This window comes from Panthera uncia, chromosome B4 (assembly GCF_023721935.1).
Source record: "Panthera uncia isolate 11264 chromosome B4, Puncia_PCG_1.0, whole genome shotgun sequence".
Taxonomy (NCBI): domain Eukaryota; kingdom Metazoa; phylum Chordata; class Mammalia; order Carnivora; family Felidae; genus Panthera; species Panthera uncia.
The window spans coordinates 87,637,120-87,654,505 of record NC_064809.1 but is presented as its reverse complement, the minus strand read 5'-3'; the positions used below and the strand labels follow the sequence as shown (position 1 = coordinate 87,654,505).

General features: G+C 40.9%; 1 protein-coding gene across 1 annotated transcript in view; it reads left to right on the top strand.

Moving 5' to 3' along the window:
- The first annotated feature begins 1,841 nt into the window (after positions 1-1,841).
- GNS (glucosamine (N-acetyl)-6-sulfatase) overlaps positions 1,842-17,386 on the top strand; it is a 54,867-nt gene continuing 39,322 nt past the window's right edge. The window contains exons 1-6 of the mRNA XM_049625908.1: positions 1,842-2,180; positions 7,608-7,667; positions 10,212-10,418; positions 13,797-13,862; positions 14,320-14,418; positions 16,075-16,242. Of these exons, the coding sequence (XP_049481865.1) occupies positions 1,983-2,180; positions 7,608-7,667; positions 10,212-10,418; positions 13,797-13,862; positions 14,320-14,418; positions 16,075-16,242 (798 nt within the window). The 5' untranslated portion in view covers positions 1,842-1,982. The remainder of the gene's footprint in view (positions 2,181-7,607; positions 7,668-10,211; positions 10,419-13,796; positions 13,863-14,319; positions 14,419-16,074; positions 16,243-17,386) is intronic.

Below are 17,386 nucleotides of genomic sequence, written 5' to 3'. Positions count from 1 at the left end.
AAATCTGATTTGTTCCTGTTATCATCATCTCTCCACCTAATTGACCTTTATCCATTCTTGCCCTCTTCTAATCTGTACACCATGCCACAGCATAAAGGATCTTATAAAATTCATATATATTTTTTCTCCCCTATTCTTCCAGTGATTTCCCATTAGCTTTAGATGAAGACCAAAATCCTTCACATAGGATCTGGGTCCTGTCTACCTCTCCCTCTCCTTCTCTCCCTCTGCTCCAACTACACTGGCATCTTTTAGTTCTTTGAATGCACCACCTCAGGACCTTTGCACATACTGTACTGTGCCTAGGAGACATTCTACCACCGAACCATTCCATTAACAAGTCATCTCCTATTTAAACTTCACATGGACACTGGAAGTTTACTTCCTTAGCCTATCATAAATTCGGTCAGCCCCCCACCTCCTTAAATGCTCATTGCACTTTTTACTTTTCCTTCACAAAACGTCTCCTTATTTGTAATAATACACTTCTGTGATTATTAGATTGTATATCTCTCTGCAACTAGATTGCAAGTTCCAGATGCCTAGCATTTGGAATAAAGTTGGCACCTAATTGTAAAGTGTCTACCATCATACTTTATAATCTAGCCTTGAAATAAGAACAGTGATATAATCTTACAATTTGGGGCATGGAAGCAGGTTCTTTTTTTGTGCCAGAAGTCTTCCTGGAAGTCTTTGATTTCCTAGGAGTTATTCCACCAGCTTGCAAAATGAGCCCAGCTTGAGGCTGTTACCCAGTACCATGGCCATCTGGGAACTACTCTGACCAGATGCCCAGCATAATTTTTCTTGCAGTGGAACTTTACTTCACTTTGTAAAGATTCTCTTGCCTTCTGTAAATCTATTTAAAAAAAACAAAAAAAAAAACAAAAAAAGGCAACACTTCCTTTTGCATAAATCTTATAGTTGTACATGTGACATTTTGATGTATTTCCACAATTATTTTTACCTCACAATAGGATAGTACTTAGAGAAAATACACTTTGTTAGGAGCCAGGAGGTACTAGTTGTTGTTCTGAATTGGAAATAAGACTTGACCCTTCACCCTGCCAGGGATAATTCTGTTTTTATAGACTTCAACAGAGAGTTGAGATAAAGCTGTTCTAGAGCTACCACAGAAATATTTATAGTCCTAGTTTCATGGAATTTGTTCCCCCAAACATTACTTAATGTGGTTGGGTGACTGTTTCAGGGGTTTTGTTTTTGTTCAATATGCATATCCTCCAACAACCTCTAAGACGGCTTTCAAAAATTCACCGAAGACTATTAGGGTAAATATTAAAAAATTCACCAAGGAACATTAGGCTGTCAGGATATCTCTAAATCGTTTGCTTGTTTGAAATCATGTTATCAGCCGAGGCTTGAAATTAAGAATGCTAATCTGGTATCCAGCTCCAAATTTAGTAGGTGGGTGGTAGAGAAAATTAGAAATGATTAACTGTAAGGCCATCAGTGAGTGTGGACTCGGAGATTAAATATGACAGAGCCGACTTCGCCCACCAGCTGATCTTACTATGCGGTAGGTACATTTCTCCCTTCTCTTAATCGCTTACTGTGAGCTGATTCTCTCCTCCATTCCATCTTATCTTCTCTCCATTTTAAACCTTACACCAACCATTAAGCTTCACGTCCCCCGAGAACCCAACCCCAGCCTGAGAATGAAACAAGTCCAGGTCCAGCTCTCGGACCTTTTTTTCGCCCACTTCCGGTTTCCGGCCGGGTGGTCCGTCCTCCCTCCCCTTCCGGCCGCAGTCCTACCCTATCGCTCTTCACGTGATTGCTCGGTGTGCTCCGCCTCCAGTCCCCGGCTCACGTGATCGTGCTAGGGGAGAAAACGCCTGACCCCAGCCCCGGGGCCTTTCCCGTGCAATCCCTTTCTTCCTGCAGGTCCTTTTCCTCTAGCCTTTCAGACACCTGCGCCTCCCTCCACTCGGTCCCGGGGCCGCCCCGGCGCTGTGTCCGCCATGTGGCTCCTGCCTCTGGCCCCAACTGGGCCCCGGCGGGACAACCCCCGTCACCTGCCTTCCTGCAGCCCAGCGCTGCTGCTGCTGCTGCTGCTGCTGGGCAGCTGCCTGGGGGTCTCTGGGGTGGCGGCGGGTTCTCGGAGGCCCAATGTGGTGCTGCTCCTCACCGACGACCAGGACGAAGTGCTCGGCGGCATGGTAACTCTTCTATTTCTGCCCCGCCCCTCCATCTCCCGGGCTGACCCCCAGTTTCCTTGCCCTCTTTCGCCGTCCCCACCCCAATTCCCTCAGCTGGCAGCTTTCCCCGCCGGGAGAGGTTCGCTTTTGCCACGCCGGACCCCTTACGGAAGTTCAGGGTTTGCAGGACTCTGTTTCCTCTTTCTCCCGCGTCTCTGTCTCGCGTCTGTTTGAGTAGACACCTGCACGCACCACACGGAGCTTCTAGTCTGGACCTTAGTGCTGCGGAGCTCGCGTTTACAGCTCAAGATGAACATGTGGACGCCAGTTAGGGATGGGCTGAGCCACCGAGGAGCAGGTGCTGGCTAAAAGCACGCAAACTTTTATTGCTCTTCTTTTGGTTTGAAGGATCAGAGGTCAAGTCCAGCCCTAGGTCCTTCCTCTGTGAAGGACCTAAGCCACCTCTGAATTTGTCCCTGTGTACAATGTCTGTGCCTGATATTTATTTGTAAAATCAATGCCGAGATGAACTAATCCGGTAGGTAGGTTGTCAACTACTCAGGGAGCCTTTTGCCTCGCAACAATCAAGAAAATTCAATTAGCCTGATTGAACACCTGGCTGCTGCATTGGCTACTGCTGTCAGTGTTCCATTTTAAATGTCTTGTCATGAGACTTCGTTCTTGCCCGGAGTTCATTTTGCTTCTGTATCTTAGAGATCTGGAATTTACGACCTTCAGGAGCACTCAGCCAGCCCCCTAGTCATGGAGGCCCCAGAGAGTGGCTTTCCCAAGGCGCTTAAGTAGTTGAAACCCTCAGTGCTCTGATCCTGGGTATGGCTTTTTTTTTTTTTTTTTTTAAAGGTCTGCTTTATTTTTTTCTTCCTTTCAGTTCTCTTGTTGCTTTCAGCTTAATGTTGAGACTATGAAAACACTTCAGGCAAGAGGTTCCTAATTTGCACTGTGTGGGAATTCCCTACCTCACTGTCCTTCAGCTGACTGCAACCCATGAGTGAGTTGTGAAATCAGTTTAGTGAGTAGCTACCAGCATTTTTACTTTCCTGTGGAATAAAGTAGAATAGAAAGTGTTGGTGTGGCACATAGGGCAAAGTATACAATCTATATGTATATTAAAGGGTTATGGATTAAAATGTTATTTCTTACTCAGGGGCTGTGTCCACAGCTATGAGACTCTTTTCTAGTTGATGTTTAAGATGCTTGCATTTTGACTCCATGCTTCTTCCTGCCACATGTGCCTCGTTGCCTTTTAGTTTCCACTCAGCCACATTGACATTGAAGAGTCTTGACTTAAATGCTCTCCTGGAATTTACTTTGTTCTTTCCATTTCAACCACTGCTCTTACTCTTCTCACAAAATTCCCTTGAGGTATTTTGTCTAGGGGGCGCCTGGGTGGCTCCGTTGGTTAAGTGTCCAAGTCTTGATTTTGGGTCAGGTCATGATGTCACATTTCCTGAGATCCAGCCCCAACATTGGGCTCTGCACTATCATTGCCGAGCCTGCTTTGGATTCTCTTTCTCCCTCTCTCTCTGCCCTTCTTGTGCTCACTCTTGAGCGCACGCATTTTCTCTCTCAAAGTAAGTAAACATTTAAAAAAATTTTTTAACGTTTTGTCTAGAAAAAGCAAGCCATCTCTATAAAAAAATTAGTAATAGCATAGTGACTAAAACAATTAAAAGGTCAAGCTTTCACATCTCTGGTGAAAACAAAACTTTATCACTAAAATGTAACGAGTTCAGAATTGTCTTAGTTCTTAGGGACCACAGATGTGGTCTGTATATATTTGAGTTCTTTTTCCCCTAGCATGTTGTGTTTGCTTCTCTAAACCAGTAGCAGATTCTTTTTTATAGGCGTTTGTACTAGAGAGACGAGCCAAAATGGAGTGGAGGGCACAAGTCAAATTTAATGCTTCCAACTCTCTGGAGTATTCTGGCTTCTCTTTTAGCCTCTTTCAGAATATTCTACCACTAGTTGTTAAAGAGGACTTGAAGGGAAAGCACTAAGACAATAACTGTTGGAAAACCTACTGGAGCCAGTTAAGAGTGTGAAGTATTAAACTTGTGCTTCAGTCATTACAGGAGTCCTCTGCTGTAGGTTTTATCCTTTCCTTAAATAAGAGGAAACTAATACTGAGAGGGGGTTAAGTAACTTGGCCAAAGTTCACGTAGCTAATAAGGGGCAAAATTTGGTGTCTTACGATCTCAGAGCCCCATTTTTCTCCTATTCTAGAACAGTGTGGTAATAGTGACTTACCAGATGCCATTCCACATGTCCACATCAGCATAGACACTTCTACCACAGATCAGAGATTCTTTAGATGATACTGAGGGGCACCGGTGGGGTCACGGAAATCCTTAATTTACACGTAAAAGTCTGTGTATTATCTTTTATGGAGATAGTGAAGTCTCTGACTCAAAAAAGATTGTGAATTGCGGCCACAGTTGGCAAAATAAACAGCTAGTCCACCAGACTAGCTCAGGTCAAAGGATTATAGCATTTGTGTGATTGTTGTTTCATGTAGAATCTTTTGGTCGTCTTTGAAATAGCCTTTTCTGCATCATCTTTAACATTTCACTGTATTTGTTTACAGGTGTCATCTGTGGGACTTTGGGGGTTTTGCTTTGAGAACAGTTCCTATTTCTTGATTTTGCTTGAATGTTGTTATGGTGTGATGGACCCAGTGTGCTTCACAGAGGCACAGGTTGCTCTTTTGTAAAATCATTCACTCTGGAAAAAGTGACACTTGGTCGGAATTTCAAGAAAACGAGGGAAGGAGTCATGATGAAATGTAGGAGAAGACGGCATCACGTGTCTGCTTTATTTAAACCAAAGAGGTCTTTAAAAGTGGTTGTTAAAAGAAAAATTAGCCATAGATTTTTTTTAGAATTGTTAAAACTTTATTTCAGAGCAGTTATACACAGGAACCAAGAAAGTAAATGACTCCTTAGGATTTTTATGGAAGGGGTTTGCTTTGGATGAGTTAAAGTATAACACATCTACCTATATTCAGGTATAAGATTGGCTGCTGCTTAAACAGTATTGTACATCCTTTACCTGACCAGCCTTGCAGCTGTCTTTTCTTACATCTTAAGGCTCCATTTTAGTATTCAGATTAGCATGGACACACATCTTCAATACAGTGTGGTTTCTTGTCTAGGATTTATTTGGGGCATCTGGGTGGCTTAGTCGGTTAAGCGTCCAACTCTTGATTTCAGCTCAGGTCATGATCTCACAGTTTGTGAGTTTGAGCCCGGCATGGGGCTCTGTGGTGACCATGCAGAGCCTGCTTGGGATTCTCTCTCAGTCTCTCTGCTCCTCCCCTGCTCACACTGTCTCTTTCAAAAATAAATAAGTGAACTTTAAAAAAATAAAAGGATTTGTTTGATGAAGCATAGATGATGGTTATCACCACACTGGTGTTAACAGTATAAAAATTATGGTCCTTAATGTAAATGTCTTACTTCCAATAGAATCTGTGTTCCTGTGCAGCCTTGCATCATCTGCTGGCTCCTGCCTGATGCTTTGACCTTGTCTAACACCACAGTCTCCTTTACTTGCTGTGCTACTTCTGCCATATTCGCCTTCTTTCTATTCCTCACATGTGCCTCTTTCCTTTTCTGGCAGCCCTCGTACTTCCTATTCACTCAGCCTGAAAACACCTTCTCCTGGATCTTTGCCTGGCTGACCTCCTTGTCATGTGATGCTAAGCACCAAAGTTACCTGCTGAGAGAGGCTTCTGACCACCCATCTAAAGTAGTTTCCCCCTTTCCTCCCACCAGCTGTAAGCACATCATCCTGGTTTACTCTGCTCGTAGCGCTTTTCACTGCCTGAAATGATTATTTACCTGTTAGTTTAAGTCTCCAAGAATACAAAGGTCATGAGGGCAAGGACTTTCTGTCTTTGATCCATCATTGCCTAGATCAGTGCCTGACACACTGATGAATTATTAAGTGTTGAATAAGTAGGCTATAATCACACAGTGTAGGGGCATGTGGGTGGCTCAGTTGGTTAAGCATCTGGTTCGATTTCAGCTCAGGTTATGATCTTAGGAATGTGAGGTTGAGCCCCGTGTCGGGCTCTGTGCTGGGCATGGAGCCTGCTTGGGATTCTCTCTCTATCTCTGCCCCTCCACCACACACACTGTCTCTCAAAAACAAAAAAAATCACACAGTATAGTCTTACTATAAATCAGATACTCTTCAGGAGCTTTGTGTGTTGACCAGACAGTTTGAGGATTAAGTCCCATATAATCAACTCACGTAGTCCTTTTCCCCACTTACACTGTGTATTCTCATTTCCCCTCCCTGTGTCATAACTCAGATTTTTCATCACACCAGGGTTTCAGTCAGCCCAGTATTCTTTACCTAAAGATAACCACCCAGTGATGTTTTGTGGGAGATCATAGCCAGTGACATTGCCTCTGAAGGTTAGTGAAGACCTTGTATATTTGTAGCATTTCCTGGGAACCTATTATGGATCTACTCATGAAATTATGAAAGGTCTTCTTGAATAAGTTAGACTTCTCATCCTTTCGAGTTTATGGGTCCCTTATATCTTTTACTATCTATAGAAATCAGTGGGAGAGAGTGATTTATATAGTATTGTAAACAAGACCCTTGTTAACATATACTTAGATTATTTTTAAGGAATTATTGCACAATAAGATATACTTGAACTGCACGGAATATGGTCTCGTATTTAAAAAGTACTTCAATAACATTGTGAACTGATTCATATAATACAACTAAACTGAGCCTCTTTTTGTCTGGAATCTGAATATTGTTAGTGTTCCTTTTATTTGTATTTAAATGACCTTCATACTTTTATCTTCACTCTAGGATTTGAGATTAATTGTTCTACTATTTGCCACCTAGTTCAAGTCCTTACCTGAGGTGGTGATTGGTCTAGTGCACAGGGTTTTGAGCTTATATCTGAAAAGCATGATTTAGGCTGCACTACTGAATGTGTGATATTTGAGTCCTCTTCTGGGCCTCAGGGCTTTATCTGGCCTTTAGAATCTAAGTGTTATTTCTGTTTTAAAGGGTGGAAGGCTCCTTTCATATCCTATCCCACAGCCTGCTTCTGAAGATGAATTAATGGAGATCTGCCCTATCTATCTTGTAAGGGGGCTGGTGACGAATGAGAGCACCAAAATTTCATCACATTTAAATCAGCATTGCTGGAACAATGCTGTCAGCTGTGAACGTTCCCTTCCTGCAAGCATTATGACCCCTCTGAACTTTTGCACGGGACATAACTGACTGTAACCAAACCTGTTTGGTTCATCTCAAGAATCACACAGGACTCTTGGTGGTTTCTTAGTGTCTGATGGAGCTGATAATTGCGAGTAAGATGCAAAAACCGTGAGTTTTGGTCTGTGTGTTTTCGTTTATTGGAGGAAACGGTTTAACAGATAATTATTTACTTTGCAGACACCACTAAAAAAAACCAAGGCTCTCATTGGAGAAATGGGGATGACCTTCTCCAGTGCTGTAAGTTTTGAATTTAATTTTGTGAGACTTCCTGTTCATGTTCTAGGAAGAAACCCTCTCTTTCGGGTAATCTAGTGTAATCTATGTGGTTTTTTTCCTAGTTAGATGCCTGATTTAAAGGAAGAACCTTATTTAATGTGATTTAAATTCTTTAATTGAAGCATTACTTTTTACTAATTGAACGTTAATTGTAGATAGTGTCTAAGCCAGTTTGCTCTATAGCTCAGAACTAGAGAATTTTGTTTCAAAACATCATTGTTGGAGGTTTGAAAATGGATGTTAGGAGTCATGTAACATTCATGCTATGTAAATTGCCTTGTGGTAAATGCTTGCAGGCCATGTTACAAAAGTCCAGTTAACCCTGATAGTCAAACCTGAGAAAGATAATAGCAACCAAACAAAACTGACATCTGTGTGTGTATGTATATTCACGTATGTGTGTACGTGAGGTACGAATATATATGTGTGTATAAAGACGGATGTAAAAATCCGTAATCAAATACTAACAAAATTCAGGAACCATGCACATAACCGAGTAAGTAGTAGTCTAGCTTAGCAGGAAATCCATTAAACACCAGCACAGTGTTGTGCTTAAGAGCACAGAGTCTGGAGCTGGATCACCTAGTTTGAATGCCATCTCTACCTCTTTTCTACCTGTGTGGCCTTGAGCAGGTTTCTGGCCCTTGGTCTCCCCACTTGTAAATGGGAGTGCTAAATCCTATCTCAAGGTCTTTGTGATGTTAAATTAATTGGTACATGTAACACAAGCACTTGACTCATAGTACTACATAATGGTCGTTATTATACTGTCCACCAACAAGATCAGTAGTTGAAAAATGAAAAATGTGAGGTTCATATTAATAGATGCTTGAGAGTCCTCCGAAATTTAGCATCCTTTCCTGGTAGTTTATTACGCTGATAAAAGTGCATCCTTACTGTGATGAGTATTTCAAACAAATAGCATACCACGCCTTATAGCTGAGGTGAAAGACTCAGAGCATTGCTGTTAGGAACGAGACAAGGGCACAATACTTGTCACTGAATGCTTTTCTGAACTGTCTGGTCATTGGTATCTTGTGGAATTAATTGGAAGACTGGAAGAGACAAAATTATTATTTCCACTTCTTTGGATTTTTTACCTAGAAAACATGGAACTGTTGGAAAACTTTTTAAGTTAATTGAGTTTAGTAAAACAGAAATGAAAAAACAAAAATAACTTTCTTCTGTATAACCAGTTAGAGAAGTACTGGGGAAGAGAGAGAAAAGATCCCATTCATATAGCAGACTCTAGGAATAGCTGTTGGTGGCCAGTAATAGTTAAGAACTATATAAATAAAGGTACAGAACTTCATGAGTGGTATAATAAAAATCTTTAATATGTAGATACACCCATCATTTTCTGTGGGGAGACGCAAGATTAATTTATTCTGATCAGAATCCCAACAAGATTTTTTTTAGGCTGAATAAAGGGATTTCAGATTTATCTGGAAGTATAAGTAGGTTAGAACAATCAAGGTAATTTCTTAAAGGAAGAAATTGCTCTTCCAGATAATAAAATGAAATGTGAAGATACAGTAAACAGTGTGACATTGGCCAAAAAATAGGTCAGCAAACAAAAATGGGAAAGGAATCCAAGGGTTGCCAATGTAAAGATTACAGAAGTCAAATATCTAACAAAATTAAAAAGCAAAAGTAAAAAATGGCAAGTATGTATTTGTAATGTGACTGAATCCTTCCTCAACTCAAATTTTATGTAACAAGAAGCTCATGCCCCAGGAGGAAAAAAATGTGCAAAGCTCGTGAACAAATCATTCACGTAAACATAATTGGTCGGTATGCATGTGGAGAATGTTCATCCTCACCAGTACTTAAAAATGCCAAATCCAATTTGAAAGGCCAAAGAAATGCTGAGTATTTAAAAGAGATAATATGTAATTTTGGCAAGGGTGTGCTTGAATGAGCATTCCTTCCCTGCTGGTGCGAGTATAGGCTAGTATTACTCTCTGTAAAGTGGCTTGGTGATGTGTGTACTAAGACCTATACAAATATCGGGTAGAATGGGCTAAATTTATTGATGATACGTGCTAATAGAAATACAATTAGAGCAGAAAAACTATGTCCAGTGTCTTAAGTGACACGGGAAATGTATAAAACTACAGATTATCCTGAAAACTGAACCTGTGCCTCTCAGCTACATTAGGTTCAAGTGATACTCTTTATCTTCGTTAAGACCCCGTTCCTACCATGTAAATATTTCTTTGGCAGATGAGATTAGAATCACTGTTATTCTGCAGCAAGAATCCAACTGCAAAAGAAATCTGTTCTCTTGGTTTGTTTTGTCTGATTTATTGTCTCCATTATGTGACTTAGCGCAGCTCTGAAGTGTGTCGTGTTTAAAAAAACAAAAACCAAAAAACCTCTATTCCATGGGAAACTAGAAATTCAAAGTTAGAGTATTGAACAGCTTTCTTTATTCTGTTTAGAAATGATAAGAAATCCATCTTTCTTGTGTAACTGGGTTTTTTGCTTCTGTTCCCTTTGTAGTATGTGCCAAGTGCTCTTTGCTGCCCAAGCAGAGCCAGTATCTTGACGGGGAAGTATCCACATAATCATCACGTTGTTAACAACACTTTAGAGGGAAACTGCAGTAGTAAGTCTTGGCAGAAGATCCAAGAACCAAATACTTTCCCAGCAATTCTCAGATCAGTGTGTGGTTATCAGACCTTTTTCGCAGGGAAGTACTTAAATGAGGTATGTTAAATGATCTAGTTATTCCTTAAAAAAAAAAAAAAGCCTTACAAATGTGAATTAACGTAATGCATGTTGTTTTTCAATTAGTATCCATTTGAGTCATGTTAAAATGTTTTTGGTAGATGTTTTCTCCTAATCTTCCCATTAAACAAGAATTTACTTACATGAACATATTTGCATGATTTGGGTACTATAGTTATTCTTCCTTTTTTTTTTTTTTAAGTTTATTTTCAGAGAGAGAGCAGGGGAGGGGCAGAGAGAGGGAGAGAGAGAGAATCCTAAGGGAGAGAGAGAGAATCTGCACTGGCAGGGCAGAGCCCAATGCAGGGCTTGAACCCATGAACATGAGATCATGACCTGAGATGAAATCAAGAGTTGGAGGCTTAACCGACTGAGCCACCCAGGTGCCCCAGTAATTCTTCCTTTAAGTAGCCTGATAGCATTTATTTAAAAATGGTCCTATGACTGCTGCTGTCTGATGCATCTGCCCCTTTTTCTTTAAGAATTTTGCTTGTCATGTGGCTGTTTGTCATTTTTGTTTACATTTCCCCCTTTATCAAGATCAAAGTGAAGAATTTTTTCCTTCTACCATCTTTTCTGCATCGTAACAACTTAAGACAACCCATGTCCTAACCTGAAAAAAATGGGAACAATATGTGGAGAGATCAGTAATGAAGGGAAAGCACTCAGAGCCTGGGATATTCAGGCCGTTAAAGCATATGTCTATGTGGTTGATATGCTGGCCTCTCGTGTGCCTGGATGGAGAAATACCCCTTATAGCCTGCCAAGGCCAGATTTCATGGCCCCCACATTTACCACATTGGCCTTTGCTTTTAGAGTTCAAATTTAAAGGAAATATAGTTTATTTGAGTGTTTGGGTTGTCTCTTCTAGTAAAACTAGAAGAGGGGATGCAGCACAAAGAAAAGATGTGTATTTTCTTATACACTTTATCCATGGTTGCTGGAGATCCTAATATCTTATCTGAATTTTCTGTTCATTCTTTCCCTCCCTACAATAATTTAGAGAACTTGCAACCTTGTGAGTTTGAAAGAAGAAGAGTCTATTTAAAAAGAATCATGATAAATAAGTACAGATACTAGGTTATCGAGATAAGGATGTGGAACATAAACAGAACATGTACTACTTTGCATATCAAAGATCATATAATGTATATAAAATTAGGAGAAATTCATTAAAATATGAAGATCTCTTAGGGCGCCTGGGTGGCTCAGTCAGTGAAGCCTCTGACTCTTGGTTTTGGCTCAGGTCATGATCTCACAGGTCGTGGGATTGAGTCCCCAGTGCAGAGCCTGCTTGGGATATTCTCTCTCTCTCAAAATAAATAAATAAACATTTTTTTAAAAAATATGAAGATTTCTCAAGGATTCTTCCTTAAATGTAAGGCAGTAGTAAACCTTGTCAAGGAAAAAAGGGATGATTCTATGGTTATTTATTCATCTCCTCAAATAAGTTGAGCTCCGAAAGTAGATTTCATCATCAGCACAACAAGTTGTAGGCTGAGAGCTCATAATATTATTTTGGCCTTGTGAGCCACAAGGTTAGTTGGAGTATTCAGTCTATGCCATCAATACCTCAGGAAATGAACCCTGTGGTATAAGCCACGTGGACTTTTTCTGGAAAGGGCCAGAAGTAAATATTTTAGGCTCTGCAGGCCATGTCTTTTTTGTGATGACAGAATTCTCTGCCCCCACTCCCCATCCCCTTACCTATGGGGGATATTTTCCCAGACCCCCGATGGATGCCTGAAACTATGGATAGTACTGAACCTTATATATACTATGTTTTTACCTGTACATATGTACCTGTGATAAAGTGTAGTTTATAAATTAGGCACAGTAACAGATTAATAACGGCTAATAAAAGAACAGTTATAGCAATATAATGCAATAAAAGTTATGTGAATATGGTCTCAAAATATCTTATTGCACTGTACTTACTCTTCTGGGATGATGTGAGATGATGAAATACTATGTGATGAGATGAAATGAGGTGAATGACGTAGGCATTGTGACATAGTGTAAGGGGGGACTTCTGTATTTGACTCTGCTGTTGTAGCATGAAAGCAACCATACACATTATAAAAATCAACAGTGAGTGCAGCTGTGTTCCAATAAAAGTTCATTATCACTGACATTTCAATTTCATGTAACTGTCACATGTCACAAAATACTCCTCTATTGTTTTTGTATTTTTTTAATGTTTGTTTATTTTTGACAGAGTATGAGTGGGGGAGGGGCAGAGAGAGAGGGAGACAGAATCTGAAACAGGCTCCAGGCTCTGAGCTGTCAGCACAGAGCCCGACGTGGGGCTCGAACTCACAGACCGCGAGACCATGACCTGAGCCGAAGTCAGACGTTCAATCGACTGAGCCACCCAGGCGCCCCTGTTTTTGTATTTTAAAGGTTTTTTTTTTTTTTTCCTAAATGTTTATTTATATTTGAGACAGAGCAGAGAGAGAGGAAGACAGAATCCAAATCAGGCTCCAAGCTGTCAGCATGGAGCCTGGCATGGGGCTTGAACTCATGAACGATGAGATCGTGACCCAAGCCAAAGTCGGACACTTAACGTGCTGAGCCACTCAGGTGCCCCTGTTTTTGCATTTTTTAATGGTTGGAAAAAAACTCCCAGCTTGCTGATCATATAAAACAGTTGGCAGGTTAGATTTGACCTAGTGGCCATTAGTTTGCAAACTCCTTCTTCAGAAATTCCTAGGATTATATTTTTTACTTTTTGACTGGTTTATGTGTTTGGGAAAATTGAGCATCTACCATGTTTCAGTTTTTATATTCATTTTTGAGAGATACAGTCGGGCAGGGGAGCAGCAGAGAGAGGGAGACATGGAATCTGAAACAGGCTCCGGGCTCTGAGCACAGAGCCTGAGCCTGAGCCTGATGTGGGGCTCGAACTCCCAAACCGTGAGATCATGACCTGAGCTGAAGTTGGATGCTTAACTGACTGAGCCACCCAGGCACCCCACATCTATCATGTTTCAGGCACTGATCTAAAAAGATTTCTAGGGGCGCCTGGGTGGCTCAGTTAAGCGGCTGACTTTGGCTCATGTCATGACCTCACAGTTCGTGAATTCAAGCCCCGTATCAGGCTCTGCACTGACAGCACGGAGCCTGGAGCCTGTTTTGGATTCTGTGTCTTCCTCTTTCTCTGTGTCCCTCTCCCACTGGTGCATGCTTGCTTGCTCTGTCTCTAGTAAATAAATAAATGTTAAAAAAAATTAATAAAATTAAATGTGCCCATCTTTAAAAAAATTAAAATAGAGTAAAAAGATTCTAAAAGTTTCCTTTCTTTCTGATCTGGTCATGTCTAAGGATTTCTGATGCCCCACTTGTCTTGCTTTTCAGTATGGAGCCCCAGATGCAGGTGGACTAGAGCATGTTCCTCTGGGCTGGAGTTACTGGTACGCCTTGGTGAGTGATAACTGAAGTCATTGGCAATTACATGCGGCCCTACAGATATGAAATATATTTACTCTCTAATTTAGTTCTGATTTTTCACATAAATTGCTTTGTGTTTATGAGTAGCTATTTTATCTCCTTAAAACAAAGTCTGTTGATTTACAAGTCACTCCCTGCAGGATATTTTTCCTGCATCACACAGAGTTTAACTACGTTTTGCTGTTCTACCTGACCTACTTGTGGCATTTTAAACTAGGACATGTTATTGAAACTATGTTAGTAGTTCATAAAACTTCAAAGAATCCGATTCAGTATTGAGATAATGTAAAATCCGATTCAGTATTGACTTAATTGCCTTTTTTTTTTGATGTCCTATCACTAATTAAACAGTATAGGTTAGCCCAGCACGATTTTGACTTTTGTTTGGGGTGCTGACCTCATAACAACTTCTACTTTCCTGTCTTAATAGGAAAAGAATTCTAAATACTATAATTATACCCTCTCTATCAATGGGAAGGCACGAAAGCATGGTGAAAACTACAGTGTGGACTACCTGACAGATGTTCTGGTGAGTTACTGAAGCTCTGTCCTTGCAGGTTTGTTTTACAAATGAGTGAAGGCTCTGCCTAGGAAACCTTTGGGTTTGGTCATATTGAGTATGTGAATGAATAATAACTTCTTTTAACTGCCAAGGAATATTTCCAACTGATTAAAAACTCCTGAGGGTATTTTTCTTTGCATATAAGCCAGGCTCAAAGCTAATGTTCTTGAAATTCCAGCAACAAATCCCTTTTCCAAAGGCTAATCTCTAAGACTATAGAGATTACTTTGAAGAGGTTTTATTTTAGAGGTTTTTACTCTTGACCCCCGTTTCATTCACCAGCTGTGAGATGGCAGCTTCACCATGAGGGTGGGGAGATAGGGATTGGGAGTTCTTAAGGCATTGTGTATTTATATATCAAAATTACTGAAACTGGGTGAATTTAGGACTTTCCTTTCCTATCTAAGGTGTTTCTAATGACACCCCTCCATAGAGTATTCATTCAGCAAATATTTGAGACCCCAGCATAACATGTGTTCAGTAGATGAAGCAGAGTCCCTCTTGGTGATCGGTTAGAGAAATAAGGCAGGGTATGGGGGTTACTTAGATAACACTGACAGAGGTGAGATTGAGCTGTGCAGATCAGGACAGAGGTTGCCGCAGACAGAGGGAACAACAAGTGTGAGGGCCCTGAGGCAGGAGTATGCTTGGCATGTTGGAGAAACCACAGGCTTCTGACAGGGCTCAAGCAGATGGGTGGGATGGTAAAAGGAAATCGATGCAGTCAAGTATCCTTTGACTTTAGTGATGGGGATAAATGAAAATATAACAACTAGAACAATTTTTTTTTTAAGTTTATTTACTTATTTTGAGAGAGAGAGCGAGTGAGCAGGGGAGGAGCAGAGTGAGAAGGAGAGAGAGAATCGCAAGCAAGGTCTGTGCTGTCAGTGCAGAGCTCAATGCGGGGCTCAAACTCACGAACCGTGAGATCGTGACCTGAGCTGAAGTCCAGAGTTGGATGCCTAACCGACTAAGCCAGGCACCCCTCAGCTAGAACAATTAAAAGCATAACATGTATGTGAGATGTTTTCAGTTTCGTGATGTATCTCCAGATAAGCAAATGAAAAATATAAGTCAACATAAATTAAAAACCTGGTGTTTGTATTTGGATTTAATGTTATTCATACAGCTTAGCTGCTTTCACTGGCATAACTTACCGTATCTACGCTCTGTGTATTTTTTATAAGATTAAGGTAACTTGATCCACCCGTCCCACTGTTGTGAATTAGGTTGACTCTTTTTACATTCTTCAAGGTATCAAAGGAACACTCTAAGCTGTTTTAATATAAGCTAATATTTGAATGGCCAAAGTACTATTTCTTTTCTTATGGGAGGCATAACAATCTTTAGATCATGTAAAATCATTAGGATCTTCATTCCTTTCTTAGGATGGTGTATCTTTATATTTTTTGAATAAGTATTGCCTGAAACCCAAATATTTGTTCTAACAACACACTTGTAAGTAACTGTGACATAGGTTATGTTTCGATTAAGATTGTTAAAATTCTTAAGATTGCTTAAAAGTGAATATGACCGTATACCTCCTGTTTACTTGAGAACAAGCATCTCTCAGGTCCTCAACTGTTGGATAGGGTCGATGATGATGGATTTTATGTATCTCAGGCTAATATCTCTTTGGGCTTCCTGGACTACAAATCCAACTCTGAACCATTCTTCATGATGATCTCCACACCAGCACCACACTCGCCTTGGACAGCCGCACCTCAGTACCAGAAGACCTTCCAGAACGTCTTTGCACCAAGAAATAAGAACTTCAACATCCATGGAACGGTAGCTTCCCCCAATCCTTGAATTAAACCATACTCGATATAAGTAACTTGTCAGGGAGCCATTGAGCCAGTAGTCAGTTTTCCTTCCAGGTCTTTTAAAGGTAATTGTACCTGTCTCAAGTACAATAGATAGTGTAAACTTACTTCTGAAGTACGGATAAGCTTCCTGCCGCATATGTAGTTAGCAGCTGGAGCGTGCACAGGGAATATTGAAGAAATGCCATCTTCCCTGACTACAGGCTCTCTTGATAATTTTTTTTTAATTTTTTTTTTTTTTTAATATTTATTTTTGAGAGACAGAGCTAGAACATGAGCAGTGGGGGAGCAGAGAGAGGGAGGGAGACACAGAATATGAAGCAGGCTCCAGGCTCCGGGCTGTCAGTACAGAGCCCGATGTGGGGCTCGAACTCCCCAACTGTGAGATCATGACCTGAGCCGAAGTCAGACACTTAACCGACCGAGCCACCTGGGCACCCACTCTCCTGATGATTTCTGTGCTGGTTCTCCTCAGTGTCTGAGGCACATCTCTTGGGGCTGAGCTAGGCCTGCAGCAGCCTCCTATGGGTGGCCCTCACTAGGCCTGAGGCATGGGAAGGAGGGGGTGACTTAGTGCAGAATGATTGGAAGGGGAAGTTAAATGGAGAAATGAGCCAGAGCAGGGAATATAATTAAGGACCACAACCTAAATATTTGCCTTACATGCAGGATACTTATACTTTCCTTGGCACAGGGGATAGGCAGTTCACTGATTCAGAGACAGAAGTGCTCAACTGCCTCCTGTGTGTTACCCAGAAATCTTCATTGTTTGTGAACCAGTAGACAGAATGAGTCTTAGAGTAGACTCAGCATTACCGTTTTCTAGCTAAGTGACCTGAACATGAGCAAGATGCTTCACTTCTGCTTTTCTGTCTAAAGTGGGAGATGCTCATTCCTCATGCAGCTGCTATATGGATTAAAGAACCTAGAAATGAGTAGCATGTTGCCTGGCACATTGTAGGCAAATGCTTAAGTATGATTTTTAAAGCTGAGAGAACAGAGTTTTGAACTAGAGAGTCATTCTCAGACTTTCAAAAGCAGTTAATAGAAGTTCCCATGAGCAAGTAAGTTGAGGAATTTTAAATAGGTCACTCTTATAGGATTTCTCA